General features: G+C 32.5%; 2 protein-coding genes and 2 pseudogenes across 2 annotated transcripts; 3 read left to right on the top strand and 1 right to left on the bottom strand.

Annotated features, from left to right (window-relative positions):
* The first annotated feature begins 4245 nt into the window (after positions 1–4245).
* Positions 4246–6345, top strand: LOC11406635 (S-adenosyl-L-methionine:benzoic acid/salicylic acid carboxyl methyltransferase 3). The gene is made up of 4 exons (XM_003629365.3): positions 4246–4430; positions 4512–4916; positions 5366–5620; positions 5738–6345. Exons 1-4 carry the CDS (start codon positions 4356–4358, stop codon positions 6113–6115), a joined length of 1113 nt encoding a protein of 370 aa, XP_003629413.1. The 5' UTR covers positions 4246–4355; the 3' UTR covers positions 6116–6345.
* A 2956-nt stretch (positions 6346–9301) lies between these two features.
* Positions 9302–10922, top strand: LOC11413762 (S-adenosyl-L-methionine:benzoic acid/salicylic acid carboxyl methyltransferase 3-like; annotated as a pseudogene).
* Positions 10923–12616: 1694 nt separating this feature from the next.
* On the top strand, positions 12617–13979 carry LOC112417416 (uncharacterized; annotated as a pseudogene).
* A 1435-nt stretch (positions 13980–15414) lies between these two features.
* On the bottom strand, positions 15415–18681 carry LOC11408175 (SPX domain-containing protein 4). Its single transcript, NM_001408970.1, has 3 exons — positions 18307–18681; positions 16673–16838; positions 15415–16087 (listed from the first exon to the last, which is right to left on the bottom strand). Exons 1-3 carry the CDS (start codon positions 18583–18585, stop codon positions 15609–15611), a joined length of 924 nt encoding a protein of 307 aa, NP_001395899.1. The 5' UTR covers positions 18586–18681; the 3' UTR covers positions 15415–15608.
* Between the last annotated feature and the right edge of the window lie 129 nt (positions 18682–18810).

Below are 18810 nucleotides of genomic sequence, written 5' to 3'. Positions count from 1 at the left end.
TAGGAGGAACCAGATTGTCTCTATTTTAAAAGAAATTGAAGGACTGTCTGATGCAGAAGTGGTAATGGCTGGTATGCTTATCACCAAAGACAATAACCTTTGCGACTATTTTTTCACAATGGATACTCCTGGATTGAGGAAGCGGTTTGTGGACATCGTTTTGAGTAACAATGACTCTAGGTAGAATTTAGAATGTTCAATGCTTTTTGAATTTCGTAAAAAAAACTCAGTAGCCACTGTCTTTAATTCCTTTTATTATTTAGTTGAATCCATTATTATGGTCTTTATTAGTTGTATAATCACTTCGATTATACTTTAAATTTATTTACTCTATTGGATATGTTACAAGTGCAACTTTTGATTTATTTTTGAAAAAGTGATTTTGTTGGTCTCGTATTGGTTTCAGTTTATGCATAACTAGTTTTAGTGTCTTTTTTTAGTTTGTTCTTGTGGATTTTGCAATCTTCTTTAATAGTGAAGATGGGGACATAGTTGATTCTAAGTTTATGTGTAACATCCGTGGTGGCTGGTGTTATTTCAACAGGTTGTGGCTGGTGTAAAATTTATGCAAAGAATTACCTGGTTTATAATTTTTGTTGTCACTCTTTAGCAGAGTTGGAAATTGGATCAGAGTGGTTTGTGCAGGTTCTGAGTTGAGTATAGGAAATTTGTGTATGTGAAGGCTTTCTGGTTTCATTTCAGTTATGTACCAGCTTTGCTTTTGCTTTAATTGCATTTTTTTTTGTTGCTGCCATGTGTTTTTCTTTAGCACTGTTGTATTGTGGTTTTTGCTAATGTTTGTTTGCTGCAGAAAGCGTTTTATGATGTTCTAATGTTTGTTGTTGCTTATTGCTTTTTCTCAACATTGAACCATTTGTAATTTTTAAGAGCTGATTTGATATTTTCTTAACATTAAGTGCAACGATGATTAGGTTTTTTGGCTAAAGCTAAATCCAAAAGCATAATACATGACAAACAATTATGTTAGAGTATTGGTGAGGTAAGTTGTTCATCTCTATTTTTAGCCTTTTCAGCTGAAGTAGAAAAGCTAGAAGCAGACTTGTAGTGCTATACCTGTTTAAATAGTTTGACTTGCTTGTAAACTCTATTTTGATTGTTTTGTTAGCAATATTCTTCAGAGGAATCATAGACATATAATATAAGATGATTATTTAAATCAAATAAGAATTCATTATAGTTCATGAATGTCAGAGGTTAATCTACCTTATTCCTACACTGTGATCTAGTTTGTCTACTTTTTGTTAATACAAGCATTGCCACTTTTATAATGATTCACATTAAATTTTACGCTACGTTGCCATGTTTATTGAACTGGATGGAGAGTGATGGATTTTATACTTATTATGAAGGAAAAAAAATCTTGAGGTTTAAGTCTTTGATTCGTTTAGTTTATGGAAAAAATAGTAATAATAATATTTAAAAAATGGGGGTAAAAACTAAGTTAGTTTGATCCTTTTAAATGAGATGTAAGGTAGGCTTAGTGAGGATAACATGATTTCTGGTATGGGCTACGTGTGTCTTGTGCTTGTGTGTATCCTTCTTAGTTGTGTGATTGCTTTTATGTACTATTTTTGTATTATAAGCCTATTGGGTTTGTACGTATACTTGTTAAATATCAGAAATATTTCAATAAGAACTGTGTCTCCTTCTCTGTTTGGGTCTGTTTTGGTGTTCGATTGGTGTTGTTGGCTGCTGGTCCCGAAGTTATGGCAGGCCACTGTTGGATTTTTCTGCTATGGTTTGTCTGTGCCTCGGCGGCTGGTTTTTCTGCTATGGTTTTGGTGTCCAATTGGTGTTGTTGCCTGCTGGTCCGGTAGTTATTGCAGGCCAATGTTGGTTTTTTCTGCTATGGTTTGTCTGTGCCTCGGCTGGGATTGGCTTTAAGGTCCATTTAGGCGTTTTTTTAGGTGGTTTAGGTGTGTCAGTATGTTGTATGGCAGCAGCTGCGTGCTGTTGCAGCAGCTGCGTGCTGTTGCTGCAGCTTCTGTTTTGGCCTCTTCTGTTGTATCGTTGCCTCCCCGTTTAGCACGTCTTGTGTGGGGCTTGTGTTAATATATTATCTTGATTCAAAAAATAAAAATAAAAATAAGAATCGTGTATTTTTTTATGGTTGCTCTGAGGATTTGTATTCAGGCCTGAGTATATGAATATTTGTAGAGTTGTTGCTAATCTATAGTTTAGCCCTATTTTACTTACAAGACTAACTGATGTCAATGTCGTCACACTAAGCATGAATTTTAAGTTGCTTATTTGGCCTCTATTTTACTCTTTATATGATTCAACAAAAAAGAAGAAAAAAAGTTTCAGGCCTCTATTCTTTAGAATGTCACTGTACACAATTCAAAGAAGAAGAAGAAAAAAGTTTCTAGCCTCTATATTTGAGATCATGTTAATATCACTATAAACAAGTGTGTTTTTGTTACTTGTAATAATTTATGCTTGTCTTAATTTCTTTTATCCTTTTCATTTCCAATTGCTAACCTATATTTAGATAACCAAAACTTGAAATTGATTATAGGAACAAGATTTCCAGCTTTTCGGTCTGAGCTTTTCTCAAGCTTCTGATTTTTTCTACTGATTATTTACAGAGCATATTCATACTTTTATGATTTTTTATGGTTTATACAAACAGGGGCATTTGTGTAATTATAATGTTCATTCCCAGGATTCTACATCGCAAACCAAACCTATTTTACTCGTTCCCTGGAATTATTTTAAAAAAAGTTCCCAGGAATTAAACAATTAACCAAACACTTTTTTCTATATTGTCTCACCGTCGTGTCTCACTCCCTCTCTAATTCTCCTGTTGTTACCAAATTTTTCTAATTCTTTAATGCAATTCCCAATTAATATGTTAATATCAATTAAATCTCTAACACCTAAATTAATACTACTATTCCTAGACTAAAGAAGCAATGTTTCTTATGGGGTGTATTGGATCATGATTCTAAGAGACTTTAAAAGACTTTTTTATCATGAAAAAGTTTTGTGGTATTCAATCAAGACTCTTTTCAATTTAAAAAAAGTCTTGTGTTATTCAATCAAGATTCTTTGTCATTTAAAAAAAGTCTTGTGGTATTCAATCAAGACTCTTAATCACTTAAAAAAAGTCTAGTGGTATTCAAAATCATTTAAATTTCGAAGGATTGTTTAATAAATCAGATTTTGTGGAAATCTATTGAAATTTTAGCATGAAAAAGTCTTTCATGAAAACAAGAGATAGATTTCAATCCATAAAATCATTTCAAATCCTTTCAAATCTCATGAATTAAATCTATTGAAATCCTTAATAGTCTTTTAAAATCATCAAAGTCATCAAAATCCTGCAAAGTCTTTTAAAATCCTCAAGACTTTTTTAAACAAAAATTATCCTTTAAAATCCTAATCCAATACACCCTCCTATTCTCAAACATTCGAGTATCAAACTTTTATTAAGAGAAGGGATAACAAAACAAACTCATGAAGATTCATAAAATAACATAGGTTCAATGATATTAAGTTTTAATCCATACATACATATTAACAAAGAAAACTTATTATTTCAATTCCTTAAAAAAAAAAAAAACTTATTAGTATTTCAATGGCATATCCTTGTATTAGGAATAACATTTTGTGTTGATAATATGTTCCATTTTAGCCTCTTAAAAAAAAAAATGGCATCCTTTTTTTTTATTTTTTATCTTGCTTTGCTTTATTTAAAAAATATTTTAATACTTGTGTTTTTTGTGTATTTAAATTTTCCCTTACTAAATTTATTTAATATAAATAAAATATAAAAACCAAGTCTCTATGAATTTAATAAGTTTAGCTTAGTTACTAAAGAAATTGCACTTTACAAAAGTTGAACTCAAATTAAAGGGTGAATTTCTATCTCAAATATTGGTTTTTTAAAAAATATATATAGAAAACTAAATAAATGAATTTGAATACATTATTTCGTCACTCGTAACTAACACTTCTAAGAAGATTCTTACAAATCCCTAAAAAAAAAAAAAGAAGATTCTTACGATAAAAGTAATAATACATCCTTTTATTTAATATAAAAAATACTATAAAATTCCACATGAGTTCTACCACATATTTCCCTATGAGTTGTCACTCTCAAATTGGATATTCACGAACTTAATTTTGTGATATTTTGAGATATTCTAAATAAAACGAATATAATATGCACAAAAAGTACTATGTTAGTTGATAACATGAAAAAAATGAAAAACATATTTTTTTTAGTAGCTTTCGCACATCTATATATACGGGCTCTCATTAAACGTAGAGAAGCAAAAAAACAATAGAGCATATACTAAGAAAGACTGAAAGAAGAAACAAAAGCAAGAATGAAAGTATCACAAGTATTGCACATGAATGGAGGTGTTGGAGAAGCAAGCTATGCAAACAACTCCTTAGTTCAGGTATACATGAATTCATATTTAACATATCATGTACGTGCATGTAAATTGTTTTGTAATTGATGTAATTGGTTTTATATACAGCAACAAGTGCTTTCTTTGACAAAGTCCATTAGAGAAGAAGCCATAACTAGTCTCTACTGCAGTGCATACCCAAATAGCTTAGCAATTGCAGACTTGGGTTGCTCTTCTGGGCCAAACACTTTGTTGGTGGTATCAGAATTTATCAAGGTCGTGGAAAAGCTTTGTCGAGAGTTGAATCATGAATCTCCCGAATACAAGGTCTTCTTGAACGATTTGCCGGGTAACGACTTCAATAACATCTTTAGATCTCTTGATAACTTCAAAAAGAGACTGCACGGTGAAACAGAAACTGAAATGGATCAGTGTTATATATCTGGAGTTCCTGGTTCTTTCTATGGCAGGATTTTTCCTAATCAAAGTTTGCATTTTGTCCATTCCTCTTACAGCCTTATGTGGCTATCTAAGGTTTGTTTAACTTTTCTTTCTTGTTCTTTTTGTTATATTTGTGTCTTTAGTTAATAGAAAATGTTAACAAGTGCGCACAAGTTAAGATATCAAAGATAGATATTATGTATTAATTTATTTTACAAAATTTTGATGATTACCTTTTCAATAAATACTTACTATTTGTAGAATCCTTAATATGTGTGCCCTATGACATATGTTAGCATGACCCTTAGTTAATTTGTCACCCTATAGTAATCTTTTCACTTCATTAACTTACGAATTTTGCTAGCTTGTGTCTTAAAGGCACATACGTTTAAGACATATATTTCTATAGTGAGTTACTTCGTATATTTCTATAGTGAGTTGTTTAACATGTCCTCTGCACAAGTTATTGTTTGGTTTAATTCAGTATGCATGTATGTAAGATGGAGTACATTGTTGATTGTTGTTGATTGGTGATTATTTAGGTTCCGGAGAATGTGAACAACAATAAGGGCAACATTTACATGGCTCGTACAAGCCCCTCAAATGTACTTACTGCGTACTACAACCAATTTCAAAGTGATTTTTCTCTTTTTCTCAAGTGTCGTGCAAAGGAAGTAGTTGAAGGTGGTCGCATGATTCTAACATTTTTAGGAAGAAAAAGTGACAAGAAGTATAGCAAGGAGTGTTGCTACATTTGGGAACTTATGGCTATAGCTCTTAATGATATGGTCTTGCAGGTAAATTGTGACATCCTAAATATAATGTGTTAGTGTTGATATTTGATCATGCGTCACTACTAGATAGATCGAATTCACCAAGATACTAATATGAAATTCCTTTTTTATGTGGATTAGGGAACCATAAAAGAAGAGGAGCTTGATACTTTCAACATCCCTCAATACACTCCATCTCCATCGGAAGTGAAATTGGAAGTTCTCAAAGAAGGATCATTTACCATCGATCGATTGGGAGTTTCTGAAGTGAATTGGAATGCTCTTGATCAATGGAATGCTCTTGCTTGTGAGTCTCAAATGTCTGAATCACTTGGCGATGGTGCATACAATGTCATGCAGTGCATGAGAGCCGTTTCTGAACCTTTGCTAGTTAGACACTTTGGAGAGTCTATTATTGATGAGCTCTTTGATCGCTATCAAGAAATCTTAGTTGATCGGATGTCCAAGGAAAAAACTAAATTTGTCAATGTCACCGTAGTATTGACTAGAAATCCATAAAAAATTATTTAGGGTTTACAAACGCCCATTTTCTCGAATATATTTAGAAAGTTGTGGTGTGTTGCTGGTTATCTTTGTTTGTCTAGTTAACAGTTAGCTGTTTTGATTTAACAAAAAAAAACACATGGAGTACTATATGTGTTCTATATATGCTAGCAATTATATGTAATATGTCCTAAGTTGTATAATAAATTTATTTACGAGGGTACTGTGATAAAATTTTCATGTAATATTTCATATCGCCAATTTTTTTTAGGGGGATATCGCCAAATATTAGTTCTGAGCTATGAAGAATAAAATGACTTTTTTTTTTAAGGAATGAAGAATAAAATGACTTAGAGTTATGATACATAAATACCTTTAGTCAATACACCCATACAAAAATCTGAGATGTGGCTATATGGACCCCGCACAAGTACACACTTTCTCTTTCTTCTTCTCTTCTCTCTTCCTAATACATGGGGTGTACAAGGGTGTATGCAATTAAAAGGTGTCTATGTAACATTTTCCAAAGACTTAACATTGTTTATTTTGTTGTGTACCTATGTAAATAGTAAATGAGTAACAAAAAGGCAATATTGTAAAACTAACTAGGGTGTTCAATTGCTCATGGATTGGGTTGAGCTTGTTAAACCAACATGATACGCACAAAAACTTAATTCAGGTTGAGTAATTTGTATATGACCGATTTAATTTTTTTTTAACTTGTTGGCAAAAAGATGAGCACCGAGTTCGTCAATTATACTCTTGTTTCCAAACCCTAGTCCATGAGGATAACTATACTTTATCTAACGGATGATCTTCAAAACAAATTGGATTGGATTTATGAATAAACTACGAATTCTTGATTTCAATAATTTGTTTTGGAGAATTTTATAGAAACTCATATCTCCCAAAGTGTTTTTCATCCGTTTTCATCACACCAGTTCCAAATGTCTTAAACCCTCCCTAATCACTTGGAGATTTTCACCCATTCCCTCTCTTGGGCTGCCTATATAAACTAGTTGATATAAGGTGTTTTTTTTTTAAGTAATAAGGTGTTGACTACAAGGTTATGTAAAGTTACTAGTGTGTACCCCGTGCGTGTCCGCGGACGCACGGGTAAATTTATATTGGATTTACAACCATAGCAATTACTGCAACAATCACGATCACATCAGAGTAGATGATATGAATCAGTGGTTCAAAACTGCAACTAATGTAAAGTTATGGATTCGATTGTATTTATAATCTAAACAATTTTCATAAAAGGCAGAGAGTGTGTAGTGGTGATTAACGATGTCACTGATAAAGCAAATAAATATGGTAAAAGTTGCTTAATCTTTAGGATAAATTTGATAGCGAGTGGAGGGGTTAGATTGATGATTGTGCGTCCTCTAGGAGCCTATTTGTTCTTGTAAATGGTATTTTACATATCAAGTTGATATTTGTAAGAAGTTGGAGCAAGGAGATCCACACTTTCTACTGTTCAATTTTTGCTTGTGAGTGAGGGGCTAAGCAGGTTGATGAGCGAGACTATATCCCTAGGTTGGATCAAGGGAAGCATGATTGGATAATTTATGGGCAATGAAGGTTGTCTTGAGTTAGTTAGATTGAAAGTTATAAAAGTAGACAATTGGGTGTAATGTTGAGGACACATTCTTAGGGATAGTAACAATAACATTTAGTTCAATTCATGTCTGTTTTGGAGGTAGAATTGTACTTCGTCACTCTGTCCTTTGAAGTATGCCTATTTTTTAACTGTTCTTTATGAAAATTATGGCAACAGGAAGGAAACTATAATAGTTTGAATTCAGAAAACATTCCCTTGAGTTTGAATGTGAGTAAAATCTTGTGGATTAGGTGGTAGATATGTGTGACTCCCTAGACTCCAAGACATAATTATTAAATTTATGATAATACTTCAATTGACAGTGCATTACAGATTCTATGATCCAATATGGGTGTATTTCTCTCAAAAGAAACTACACCGTGTAGTTCTCTCTAATGATATTGTACTACGCCTCATAACTCAATTTTGGGTGTATTTCTCTCAAGTGATACGATATCTTGTGGTCACTTCTTTCAAGTGATATTGTGCCACATCCATTATGGTATTTCTCTCAAGCGATGTTGTTATAACAATAATAAGGGTGAGCATATCAAACATTACTCTTGAAGTTTCTCTTTTGGAACATTAAGTGTGTTGGGAACCCTAAATTTCAAGGATACGAACATTGACATTCCTTCTTTTTTGATTGAGGATGTTATGGTTTGGCAAAATTTGAAAGATGAGAAAATTTATTTGTTTTTAAGAGATGTACTTTCTCGGGATTGTCTAGGATTGCCTAATTTTCTATTCCCTTGGCTCTTTTTATGTTCTTGTCCTTTATTTCTTTTGCCTTGGGTTTGACATAGTCCCCCAACTCTTTGTATTTCTTTTTCCATTAGTTATATATCATTATGAGTATACTTGTATTTGATTTTGAGTATTTAGGGATGCCAACTAGTTGGGATGTCTAACTACCACTTTGATGCAAGTCCATACTCTTGATTTATCTAAAAAAAACAAGTGTGAATTGTGCATTTTATAGTTGTGATACAATGGTCAAACATAAGAAAATTAATGCACTTTTTAAAAAGAAAAGTTTGAGACGAGGATGAATTTGTATAGCTCCACATCGACTTTTGAAATAAACTCTGCCATTGAAATATCTTAGAACTAGTATATTTGAAGCTTTAGTTTTGTGTCAGCGTTGTTATGGTAATGTTTTTTGTGAATTTCAATTATAATATTTGAGTTAGTATTTGTCGCTCCTCCAATATTTTAGATAAGATTCTTCTTAAAAAAATAAAATATTTTAGATAGGATTGCCACACATACTAAATGGCCATTCTTATTTAATTATTTTGTTTGCAATTTTCTTCTAAAAAAAATTGGGTGCAAAAAAAATATTGAGACATGCGCAATTTTCAATCCATTGACCAAATTTTAAAAAATAAAATAAAAATATTTTTGAATTGATTGAGATTTAAACGGATCTTTAATTGCTAATTATATACCAAATTTTTCGAAGGACCCACTCCAGATTGGATCACTTGCGGCAAATTTTGCAATGAAAATATATGAACATATTTAAAGGCATAAGCATAAAAGCAAATGTATTCCGGAAAAAGAAAAAGAAAAAAAGATAAAAGAAACAAAGAATGGAATTAGCAAAGGTGCTACACATGAATGGAGGCGCTGGAGATGCAAGTTATGCAGATAACTCCTTACTTCAGGTGTGTTAAGAAAATTAATTTGGTACTCTATTTAATTTAGTGTATTTTTCGTAGTTTTCAAAGAAAGTAACATAGTTTATTTTGTGTTTGTTTATGTTTACTATTAGAGATAGAAGAGAAAGATGTTAAGGATTCAACACCCATATCTAGCTTACTTGAGATACAAGCTACTTAGTTACATTTAGTCTGAACTCTCATATTAGCATTTAATTAGGTTAAGTGTAATTTGCTATATTTGTCTATAAATATTTGATGTATCTCACATTTCCATCTATGAGAATGAGACTATTATTCATTTTTTATTTTCCATAACATTTACCGTAATGAAAACCACAAAATTATTCATTTGCTATGAGAAGCTACTGATAATAGCTTTTTAATTTAACCAATTATAATTTATTAGAAAGTTTTTCTCAATTATCAATTTTTTCTAATAAAAAATATAAGTAACGTTCTTAAAAGTGATTGATGTAACTTCTTTTTTAGGGGAAAAAATGATGCAACATATGACCCTTATTCTTAAGGTATAATAATATCTTTTAACTAGTATCCTTATTGTAGTAGGAGTTAACTGGAATGATCGGTTAATATTAGGGTGTTGAGATGCAATTATATGTAAGGTTATTGTAGAAAAATATAATTAATACTATGTTCATATTTTGATAAATAATTTGAGACCAACTGACCAAAAAATATTTTAAGTAAAACATTTAATATTAGACAAAACATTTACATCTAATGTGTAATGTATATGAGCTAGTTCACCCTAAATTTCATGCATGAATTTATATATATATATATATATATATATATATATATATATATATATATATATATATATAGCGAAAGGTGATTTCTTTGACAAAACTTTTGAGAGAAGAAGCCATAACAAACATGTACAATAAAACACTCCCCATAAGCTTGGCAATTGCAGATTTGGGTTGCTCTTATGGACCAAACACTTTGTTGGCGATCTCAGATACTATCAAGGTTGTGGAAAAGATTTGTCGAGAGCTTAATCATAAATCTCCTGAATATATATAAGGTCTTTTTGAACGATCTACCAGGGAACGACTTCAACAATGTATTTAGGTCCCTCGACACGTTCAAAGAAAATCTACAGGCTGAAATGGAAACCGAAATGGTACCTTGCTACTTCTTTGGGGTTCCCGGTTCCTTCTATGGCAGGATTTTTCCTAATAAAAGTTTGCATTTTGTTCATTCCTCTTATAGCCTTAAGTTTCTATCTAAGGTTTGTTTACATGAACTCTCTTTTCTTAATCTTTTGTTTGTTACAATTCTTTTTTGTATTCTATGTATCTTTAACTAGCTTTTCACCTAAATACCAAATTTTATTTTTATTTAACCTACTTGTATAGATTGGTGAAATTATTTTATTGACATGTGATCAATTAGGTTCCGGACGGTGTAGACAACAACAAAGGCAATATTTACTTGGCCAGCACAAGCCCCTCAAGTGTCATTAAGGCTTACTATGAACAATATAGAAAAGATTTCTCATTTTTTCTAAAATGTCGTGCCCTAGAGTTAGTTGAAGGTGGGAGCCTGGTTCTTACTTTTATTGGAAAGAAAAAGCGAAGATCCATCAAGCAAAGAGTGTTGTTACGTTTGGGAAGTTATGGCTATGGGTCTTAATGAAATGGTCTTGCAGGTAAACTATGATAATATATTTGTAGTGCGAATAGGTCAGATCACCAAAAAGTTACAATCTCCTTCAAAAAAAAAAAATGATTTGCTTATATTTGGTTTTGTTTATTTATGACATATTTTAGAAAATTGTTGTTTACACTACAAACAATGCTAAGAAAAATCATGAAATGATAAATTTAACGCCAATTTTTATTGACAGTTAACTACTGTCGGTTAAAATCTATCGGCAGTTAACTACCGATGATGCTATTTTAGTATTTTTCGTGGTATTTCCTATAATCCTTTGATGTGAGAACAACATTTTTCTATATTTCATGGGAGAATATGTCAGATCACTAAAAGAGTTATGACCTGTCTATATTTGCGCCCGTTTATATAAGATTATGATTAAAAGAAATTACTTTTCATCTTATAATTATTTTGTAGATATTAGTAATTTAGAGAAAAAAATTGGACATTATTGAAAAGTATACTATTTTGTGTTTGTCCAAAACTATTAAAAGAGGCTTGTATTTCTCCTTTCTATTAAAAATATTTTTCTTCAAAAGCTAATTCAAATAACATATCATGTTCAACATTTTTTCACAAACAGATTTTTAAAATAGCTTACTTAAAAGCAGAATTAAAATATCAAAAATATTTTTTTTATAGAATATTAAATAGACGCCCCCTAATTAAGTCCAAGTTAGACCTAACTTATTGATTAAATAAACAAGGTTAAAAAAGTTTATTGAAGTAAATTTGAATGAACTTGATAATGGATACGATGTGGCACAATGCATAAGGGCTGTGGCTGAACCTTTGTTGTTGGTTAGTCATTTTGGTGAAGGTGTCACTGAGGAGGTTTTTAACCGCTTTAACAAAAATGCAACCGATCACATGCTGCCCAAAGAGAAAACTAAGGTCATAAATATTACCATAACTAGAAAGCCATGATTACATATTTGTTTGATTTTATATTTGTTTTAAAGATCTTCTTGTTGATAGTTAATTTGAATTATTTGCCTAGCCAGTAAATTAGCTACGAAGTGTGTTGTGATCTATGCTCTTTTTTGTACAATATAATATATAATATATTTGTGTGGAGATTATGACAATTGTTCTATAATGAATTTCAATTCATGTGTTCACCTTGCAAATTGTTGAGCACAACAAACAACTAGCTAATTTGCGAGATATTTTAAATCAATTTTCGAGGATTTTTTTTAATCAATTTGTGGTACGTATTTTGTTTTTCTAATTATAAAAATGGAATGTGAGTATATAAGGGGGTACTCATGCCTTTGCAAAATATTGAAAGATACTGGGCAGACAAGATTGTTACTCAATATGGCCCTTAGTATATAGAAGGAAGGTTGAATAGACACACAAGAGTTTGTGGAATGGAAATGCATTTTCTAAGATTCTTTTCAAGTTAATTCCTTATTGAACTTAATGTAGGAAAAAAAAACCTCACAATGAATGCAAATCACGTATATATTAAGTATATATATTAAGAATGAAACTTTATAATTCATGATAGGTTTCTCTGCTCAGTTTCTTTGATTGATGTGCAGCGAAACCTTAAAGATGAACATCACCCAAGTTGCTGCAACCAATCCTGCAATTTATGTCACAAAAAAATATCAGCCACGCCGCTTGGATTGTCAATGAATGCCAACCCTCTCTCTAGCAGCTTCATAATCCCAAGAGCAAAACCATCATCTGGCTTAGAATGTGTTAGGCAGAGTGCGGTCACTGCCCCGACATTAAAGGTTTATCCGAGGAACCAAACACAATGTGTGCCTGTTTTGAAATCTCGAAAACCTTGCCATGTTTGTTTAGCTGGTGGAAAAGGAATGATGGACAATAGTGAGGTAATATACTTACATTTGAGTTATACTATGCATGCATTTTACCTTTATCAATTGCAATGCACCAAATGGTGGGAGACCCTGAGAACGCGGGAACTTTGTGCACCGGGCTCTTTGAGAAAACATGTTAAGATTGCTTCCTGATAGCTAACTATTGGCTTTTAGCCAAATTTGTGCTGTGTTCAGGAATAGTGTAGATGCTGTTAAACTATATTTGTAGTTCGATATTTGGTTTACATTTTTCTTCTTTTAATGAACATTGATAATTAGTTTTCCCAAAGGAAATCTCTCGAGGAAGCTATGAAAAGTTTACAAGAAAAAATTCAAAAGGGAGAATACAGTGGGGGAAGTGGGTCCAAGCCACCAGGTGGACGGGGTAGTGGCAGTGGCGGTGGCCGTGGCAGCTCTGGTGGATCAGAGGAAGGAAGCTTTGGTGGGATGTCAGTTGAGACCCTTCAAATCGTTTTCGCAACAATTGGCTTTATATTTGTGGTACACTCTCGGTTTTTCATGAACTGTGTATTATGAAGCAGTACCTAATTGCTTCCAAGCTCACTTAATTTACTCATTAGTCTTACATCTTCTTTATTTTCTTGTTAAAAAATAAGGAAAAACAAAGAAGTGAAGTATCTAACAAACTGATGTTTGTTATTGTGGCTACTTTTGCATAGATAATTTAAGATAACTTCGAATATAAATTGCATTACAAAAGACACATTCATATTCCAATGCCTGGTTATATAGGATTACTTATGAACTGAAATTATTAACAAGGTTGTGTGCCATGTCTGATATGATAACATCCTACCTCTTTTGCAGTATATTTATGTCATCAATGGCGTGGAATTTACAAAGCTAGCTAGGGACTTCATCAAGTATCTGCTTGGTGGTGCTCAAAGTGTTCGATTAAAGCGGGCTTCATACAAATTGGCACGATTTTATAAGAAGGTTACTCGCCAAAAGGAAGTTGATGAGAATGGGTTGGAAAAAGCTCCAACACAATGGAACATTGCTGATTTTTATAGAGATGTCCTTAGGAATTACATGAAACCAAATTCAAATGAGTAAAACTTAGGAGCAGTGCTCTAGATGCCCACACTTCTGAACCTGATGTGCTTAGGATGTACACTTCCGGTAGTGTATTTTTGGGGGCTTTGAGCATATAGGAGGCAGATTGAGAATTTAGCAATTTCTTTTGATATGGTTACAAATTTTTCCATACAAACATATAACCAGTGCACACTGAGCCTAAAAATTAGAAGCCTTTGTTTGATGTAATTAGTGGCAATTACACTGGTTTTTCTTGAGGTCTGTGTTAATTACACTAAATATATGTTATTTGAGAAATTACCATGACATTCTTTACTTTTTTTCTTCTTCTTCCAAGTGTCGTAACGTATTGTTCAAGACATAACATGTCTTTGTAACTTTTTGTTGTGAAAGAATGACATTCGTATTTATAAAAAAGGGCAAAGAGAAGTGCCAATTTCCTTCAACTATCAATTTAATTTTCTCTTCTATTAGAAGGTGAGTGTGTTTTAAAAACCTTAAAGAACGAATTGAGCATGACACACAGAGACAAGGATTAAAATTTAGGATTCTTTGCATAATATTGAAATTTCTATTAGTGATATGATCTCACCCTTAATTTTGTTAAGAGAATACAAGTTGGATGCAGAAAATGACTCTCAAGTTTCCTACCACCATCAAGAATGGATATGCTAACCGTTTTCTTCGGCCTCTCTTGAATGAGATTCTTCACTTGATTAACGATGATTCTTGACATATTTACATTAATCATAATTATCCGAAAGCAACCTCTTGTGCCGATGTTTTGACTTGTTTAGGTCGCTATGGTGTCTTCTCTTTAGATGAACCTATTTAGGATTGGATAGTTTATTCAAATTATAATATACTTATTTTCGAACCAGACAATTAAATAAAAAAATCCGGAAGGGATCGCGTATGATTCGGGAGCTTGTGATTTGGGTAATTTGGAAGGCAAGAAACGGGTGCATTTTTAATAATGAGAATACAAGGTGGGATGACTTAATGGAGGAGGTTAAGGTGATGTCTTGTAGGTGGTTGTTAGGAAGATTCAACATTCCGGCATGTATGTTGTATGAGTTCTGTAACTTCTGTTCTTCAATCAAGGTTTTAGTATCATAGCTTGTTAGTCCCGTTCTCCAATCAAGAACATGACAAATGAACTTTTTTTTTATTAGTTCAACGTTTTTTTTTTTAAAGTCCACATGTAATAATTTTTTTAAAAAGGCTACATGTAAGTTGTAATTAGAGGCCATTACCAATCCCATTCATGAAATATTTCTTGTTTTGAAAATGATATTCTCGTTCAATCTCACATAAGCATTTTTTTTTAAACACGCATATTATGTAACAGTTCTCATAACATCTCCAAAACAGTCCCAAGTTATTGTGTCAGTAGATGTGTTCAAATGAATCAATCCAAACTGACATTTAAAACATCAGTTGTAACAAGGATAGAAATGTGCTCTCCAAAACATCGATTGTGTACAAGTGAAGAGGGAAAGAGACAATGTTCAAGTACTATTTTCAAAGTTAGATGCTAAAAGAAAATACATCTCATTATTTATGTGTAATTTACTCTTTACGCATACAAAGAGATAACATCTCATTTAGTTTCAATAAACAAGGCTGAAAACAGTTCAACCCTAAAAGCAAAAGGGTTAGTCATTGTCCTCTTTACCGGTGTCTTCCTCATTTTGCAAGGTATCTGGAGAATTTGCCGCAGAGTTTTCAGCAGTTACAGCACCAGTACCATCTTCGTCTTGGTTGCTAAAAAGAGAAGAAAATGAAAATGGATTGCAGGTGGAGCTCGCTTTTTGAAGACCCTTTATGGCTCTCATTGCAGCAAGAGTGCTTCGATATAAATGCACAGTTTCCTCTCCAAGAGTTGATGATGTCTCCGGTACAGTATTCGTTGTGTTATCTACCGATGGTCTAGACTCGTGTTCTGGATGAGGAGTTGATTGAATTACTTCTTCTTGTAGGGGAAAGAGTAGCTCAAGATTTTCCTCACATTCATGAACTAGCCTAGTCAGAGGTTCAGTAGTGAAAAAAGGTTGTCGAAGAACAATTTGTGTAAAAGGTAGTTGCAACAACCCGCCGGTTCTTTTATCATACTTCTTCAGAATTTTAATTAGTCCTGTTGAAGGGAAAATATGTTAACGTCATCAGAATCGACAATTATCTGACTGAAAACTCATCACACATAAAATATATATGAATCATATAATCTGTATGACAAAATATCAAGAAACCTAACAAAAATGACACTTTTACATTAAAGTGGCAACTTCCACATAGTCATACTCTAAAGTATCCGACAGTGCACGACACTGACATGCAGATCAAGGTGACGTTTAAGAGAAGGGCTTTGCTATATATTACGAAAGAATTGTGCAAGAATGACAAGAATTAACACGTGGAAGAATCTTAAGCAAATTGATTGTGATTCAGAAGGTATTTGGCGGAATACATGGGGTAGTGGGCATAAAATCAATGGGTGGGATTTATTCTTGTGTTTATTCGGTGCGTACTTTCTTGCAAATTAGCATTTTCCATAACAGAATATAAGTGATTGAATGTAACCACATGTAACTGTGTTTGGCATGGCACTAGCACCACACAGGCACACACGTTAGACACTGACTATACCTTCAATCTGAAGTGTCGATACTACATATGTCATACTTGGATCAAAACAATACATATTAATTAGATGTTGTACCTGCAAAGTTTAAGGAACTGTAGTTTTTTAGGAGCACCATCTCTCCATGGATGGTAACCAAGTCCTTCCTGATGTCCATCATTTCTTCACTAAATTCACAATCAGAAGTGTACTTTTCACTCTGGCTGCTTTTTTCTTTAAGACGCTCAATTCTCTCTTTCAGCTCCTGTCCAAGTTTCAGATAGATATCAGGAAGGGAACAGAACTCTGTGTTCAACAAACAACATTATACTTGAAAGATATTCTCCAGACATTAATCAAAAATATTTTATATTGATTTTCACAAGTAGGAAAATCATATATCAAATTATGTGATCGGTGAGCTATGTCATTGCAGATTCTTTATCTTGCGTTAATAGTGAGAGAAAAATTCACTAAACGAGAGAGGTTTATATATACACACGTAGCAGGAAGACCATTGAAGAATATAGTATAATTGAAGTTACAACTAATTGAATAGCATAAGTTTTAGATATCTATAACATGTTAGAAGAATGACATATTTATTGAACCTTTCAATTTAAACCATTAAAAGCTATTGTACCAGTTTGTAAGAAACCAAGCTCATTCTCAAACCAGATTATTCTCTATAATTGCTGAAGAAGGCATGAAAAAGATATAGAGTATCTGTAGGCGTGTTACCAAGCAGAACTCCCAACCAATTTGAGGTTTAAATTAATCTAGTCAAAAACAGGAGAAAAGAAAGAAAAAATTTGTGTGTTTTTGCTTTGTGTCTACATGCCTAAACTTGATCAAGCCAAGATGTTTATCAAAACCCAGCAGTGCTAACTCGAATTGCTATTAGCAATGACACGTTTTGATCAAACTAAAAAGAATAGGTCAGTAATCACTACCAGCGTATTGATAACTTTTGATATATTCAAGGACCTAGTTTCCCTGCAGTAGGGATAACCATTCAGTAACACATCTCATATGTCTCACGTCTAATCTTAATCAGACGGCTCATTTTCCAACTACTCAAATGGTTCGACTACCTGAAGTCAGACTGTGGACTGTCTGCTTATAGAAAAAATACTGCGGACTGTCTGATACGATAGTATCAGAAGGTTCCACATCAGTGTGATTGTCCACTCAATGAAATCCATTTTCCTTCTGTTGTATATCTGTTGTTCATATTAAAAATGGCATATAACTGAAGATAAGATTCAAAGTAACAAATTAAGTTTAAATGACAAACAATATCAATGTAAACCAATTTCATACTAACATCCAACGAGGATCCATTGTTTTGTCAAGTCATCTCACTCTTATGATTTATTTCGAAATTGATTGTGATGACAGGGTAAAACCAATTTATACTAATACTCTAATAGTGTCCTAAGTCCTTTAACTGTATAAATTTCTGTTTCAAAACACAATATGATGATCCAAAACACATATGCCTGTAGCACCAAAACTTCTGATCGAAGTGTCTGGTGTCAGACATGTACCCGACACATGTGATTATGTTCAATTATGTCATTTTCTGAAAGTACTATGTCATAGGTTCGATGAAGGCAAGAGCTTTCTGAAATACCCAATTGAGCAAACAAACACAAGTTTCTAAATTTCTAATAACCAATTACATAATTCAATAGATATAAACAAAATCGGAAAAGGGTTTTCAGAAAAACCTGAAATCGGATAACAAATTCTTCCTCTTTGTCAACGTAGAAATCATTGAACTTTTCAAGCTCTTGATTAAGAATCCGAAGAAACCAAGCCTGCAAGATGTTAGGAGAAAAGGGTTGTTGAAGAAAGTGAAGATGAAGATTGATGGGTGTTGTTGTTGTTGTTGTTATGGGTAAGTGATGTTTGAGGAGTTTCTTCAATGGTTTGTAGCATAGAAATTTGTCTCTCCATTCAGGGATTGTTTCTTCTAGATGAGTTTTGAACTCTTTCCCAAATTTCATTGCTGATTATTGGGTTGAAATGATTTTGCGATTATCAGATTAGGGTTGAAACTTGAAATTTGAAAATGAAAGGATTGAATTGAATTTGGATTTTACGAATTTGGAAAGATTCCAAAGAATATAGGAATGTTTTTTTATTTGTTTATGGAAAGTTTTGTTTTTTTTACAATTTTGTTTATGAAGTTTTTTTATTTTGTTTTAAGGAAAAGAAGAAAAAAAAATCGT

The sequence above is a fragment of the Medicago truncatula genome, chromosome 8, assembly GCF_003473485.1.
Source record: "Medicago truncatula cultivar Jemalong A17 chromosome 8, MtrunA17r5.0-ANR, whole genome shotgun sequence".
Classification (NCBI taxonomy): Eukaryota; Viridiplantae; Streptophyta; class Magnoliopsida; order Fabales; family Fabaceae; genus Medicago; species Medicago truncatula.
The sequence above is the reverse complement of the archived record's forward strand: the minus strand, read 5'-3'. Positions and strand labels throughout refer to the sequence as shown.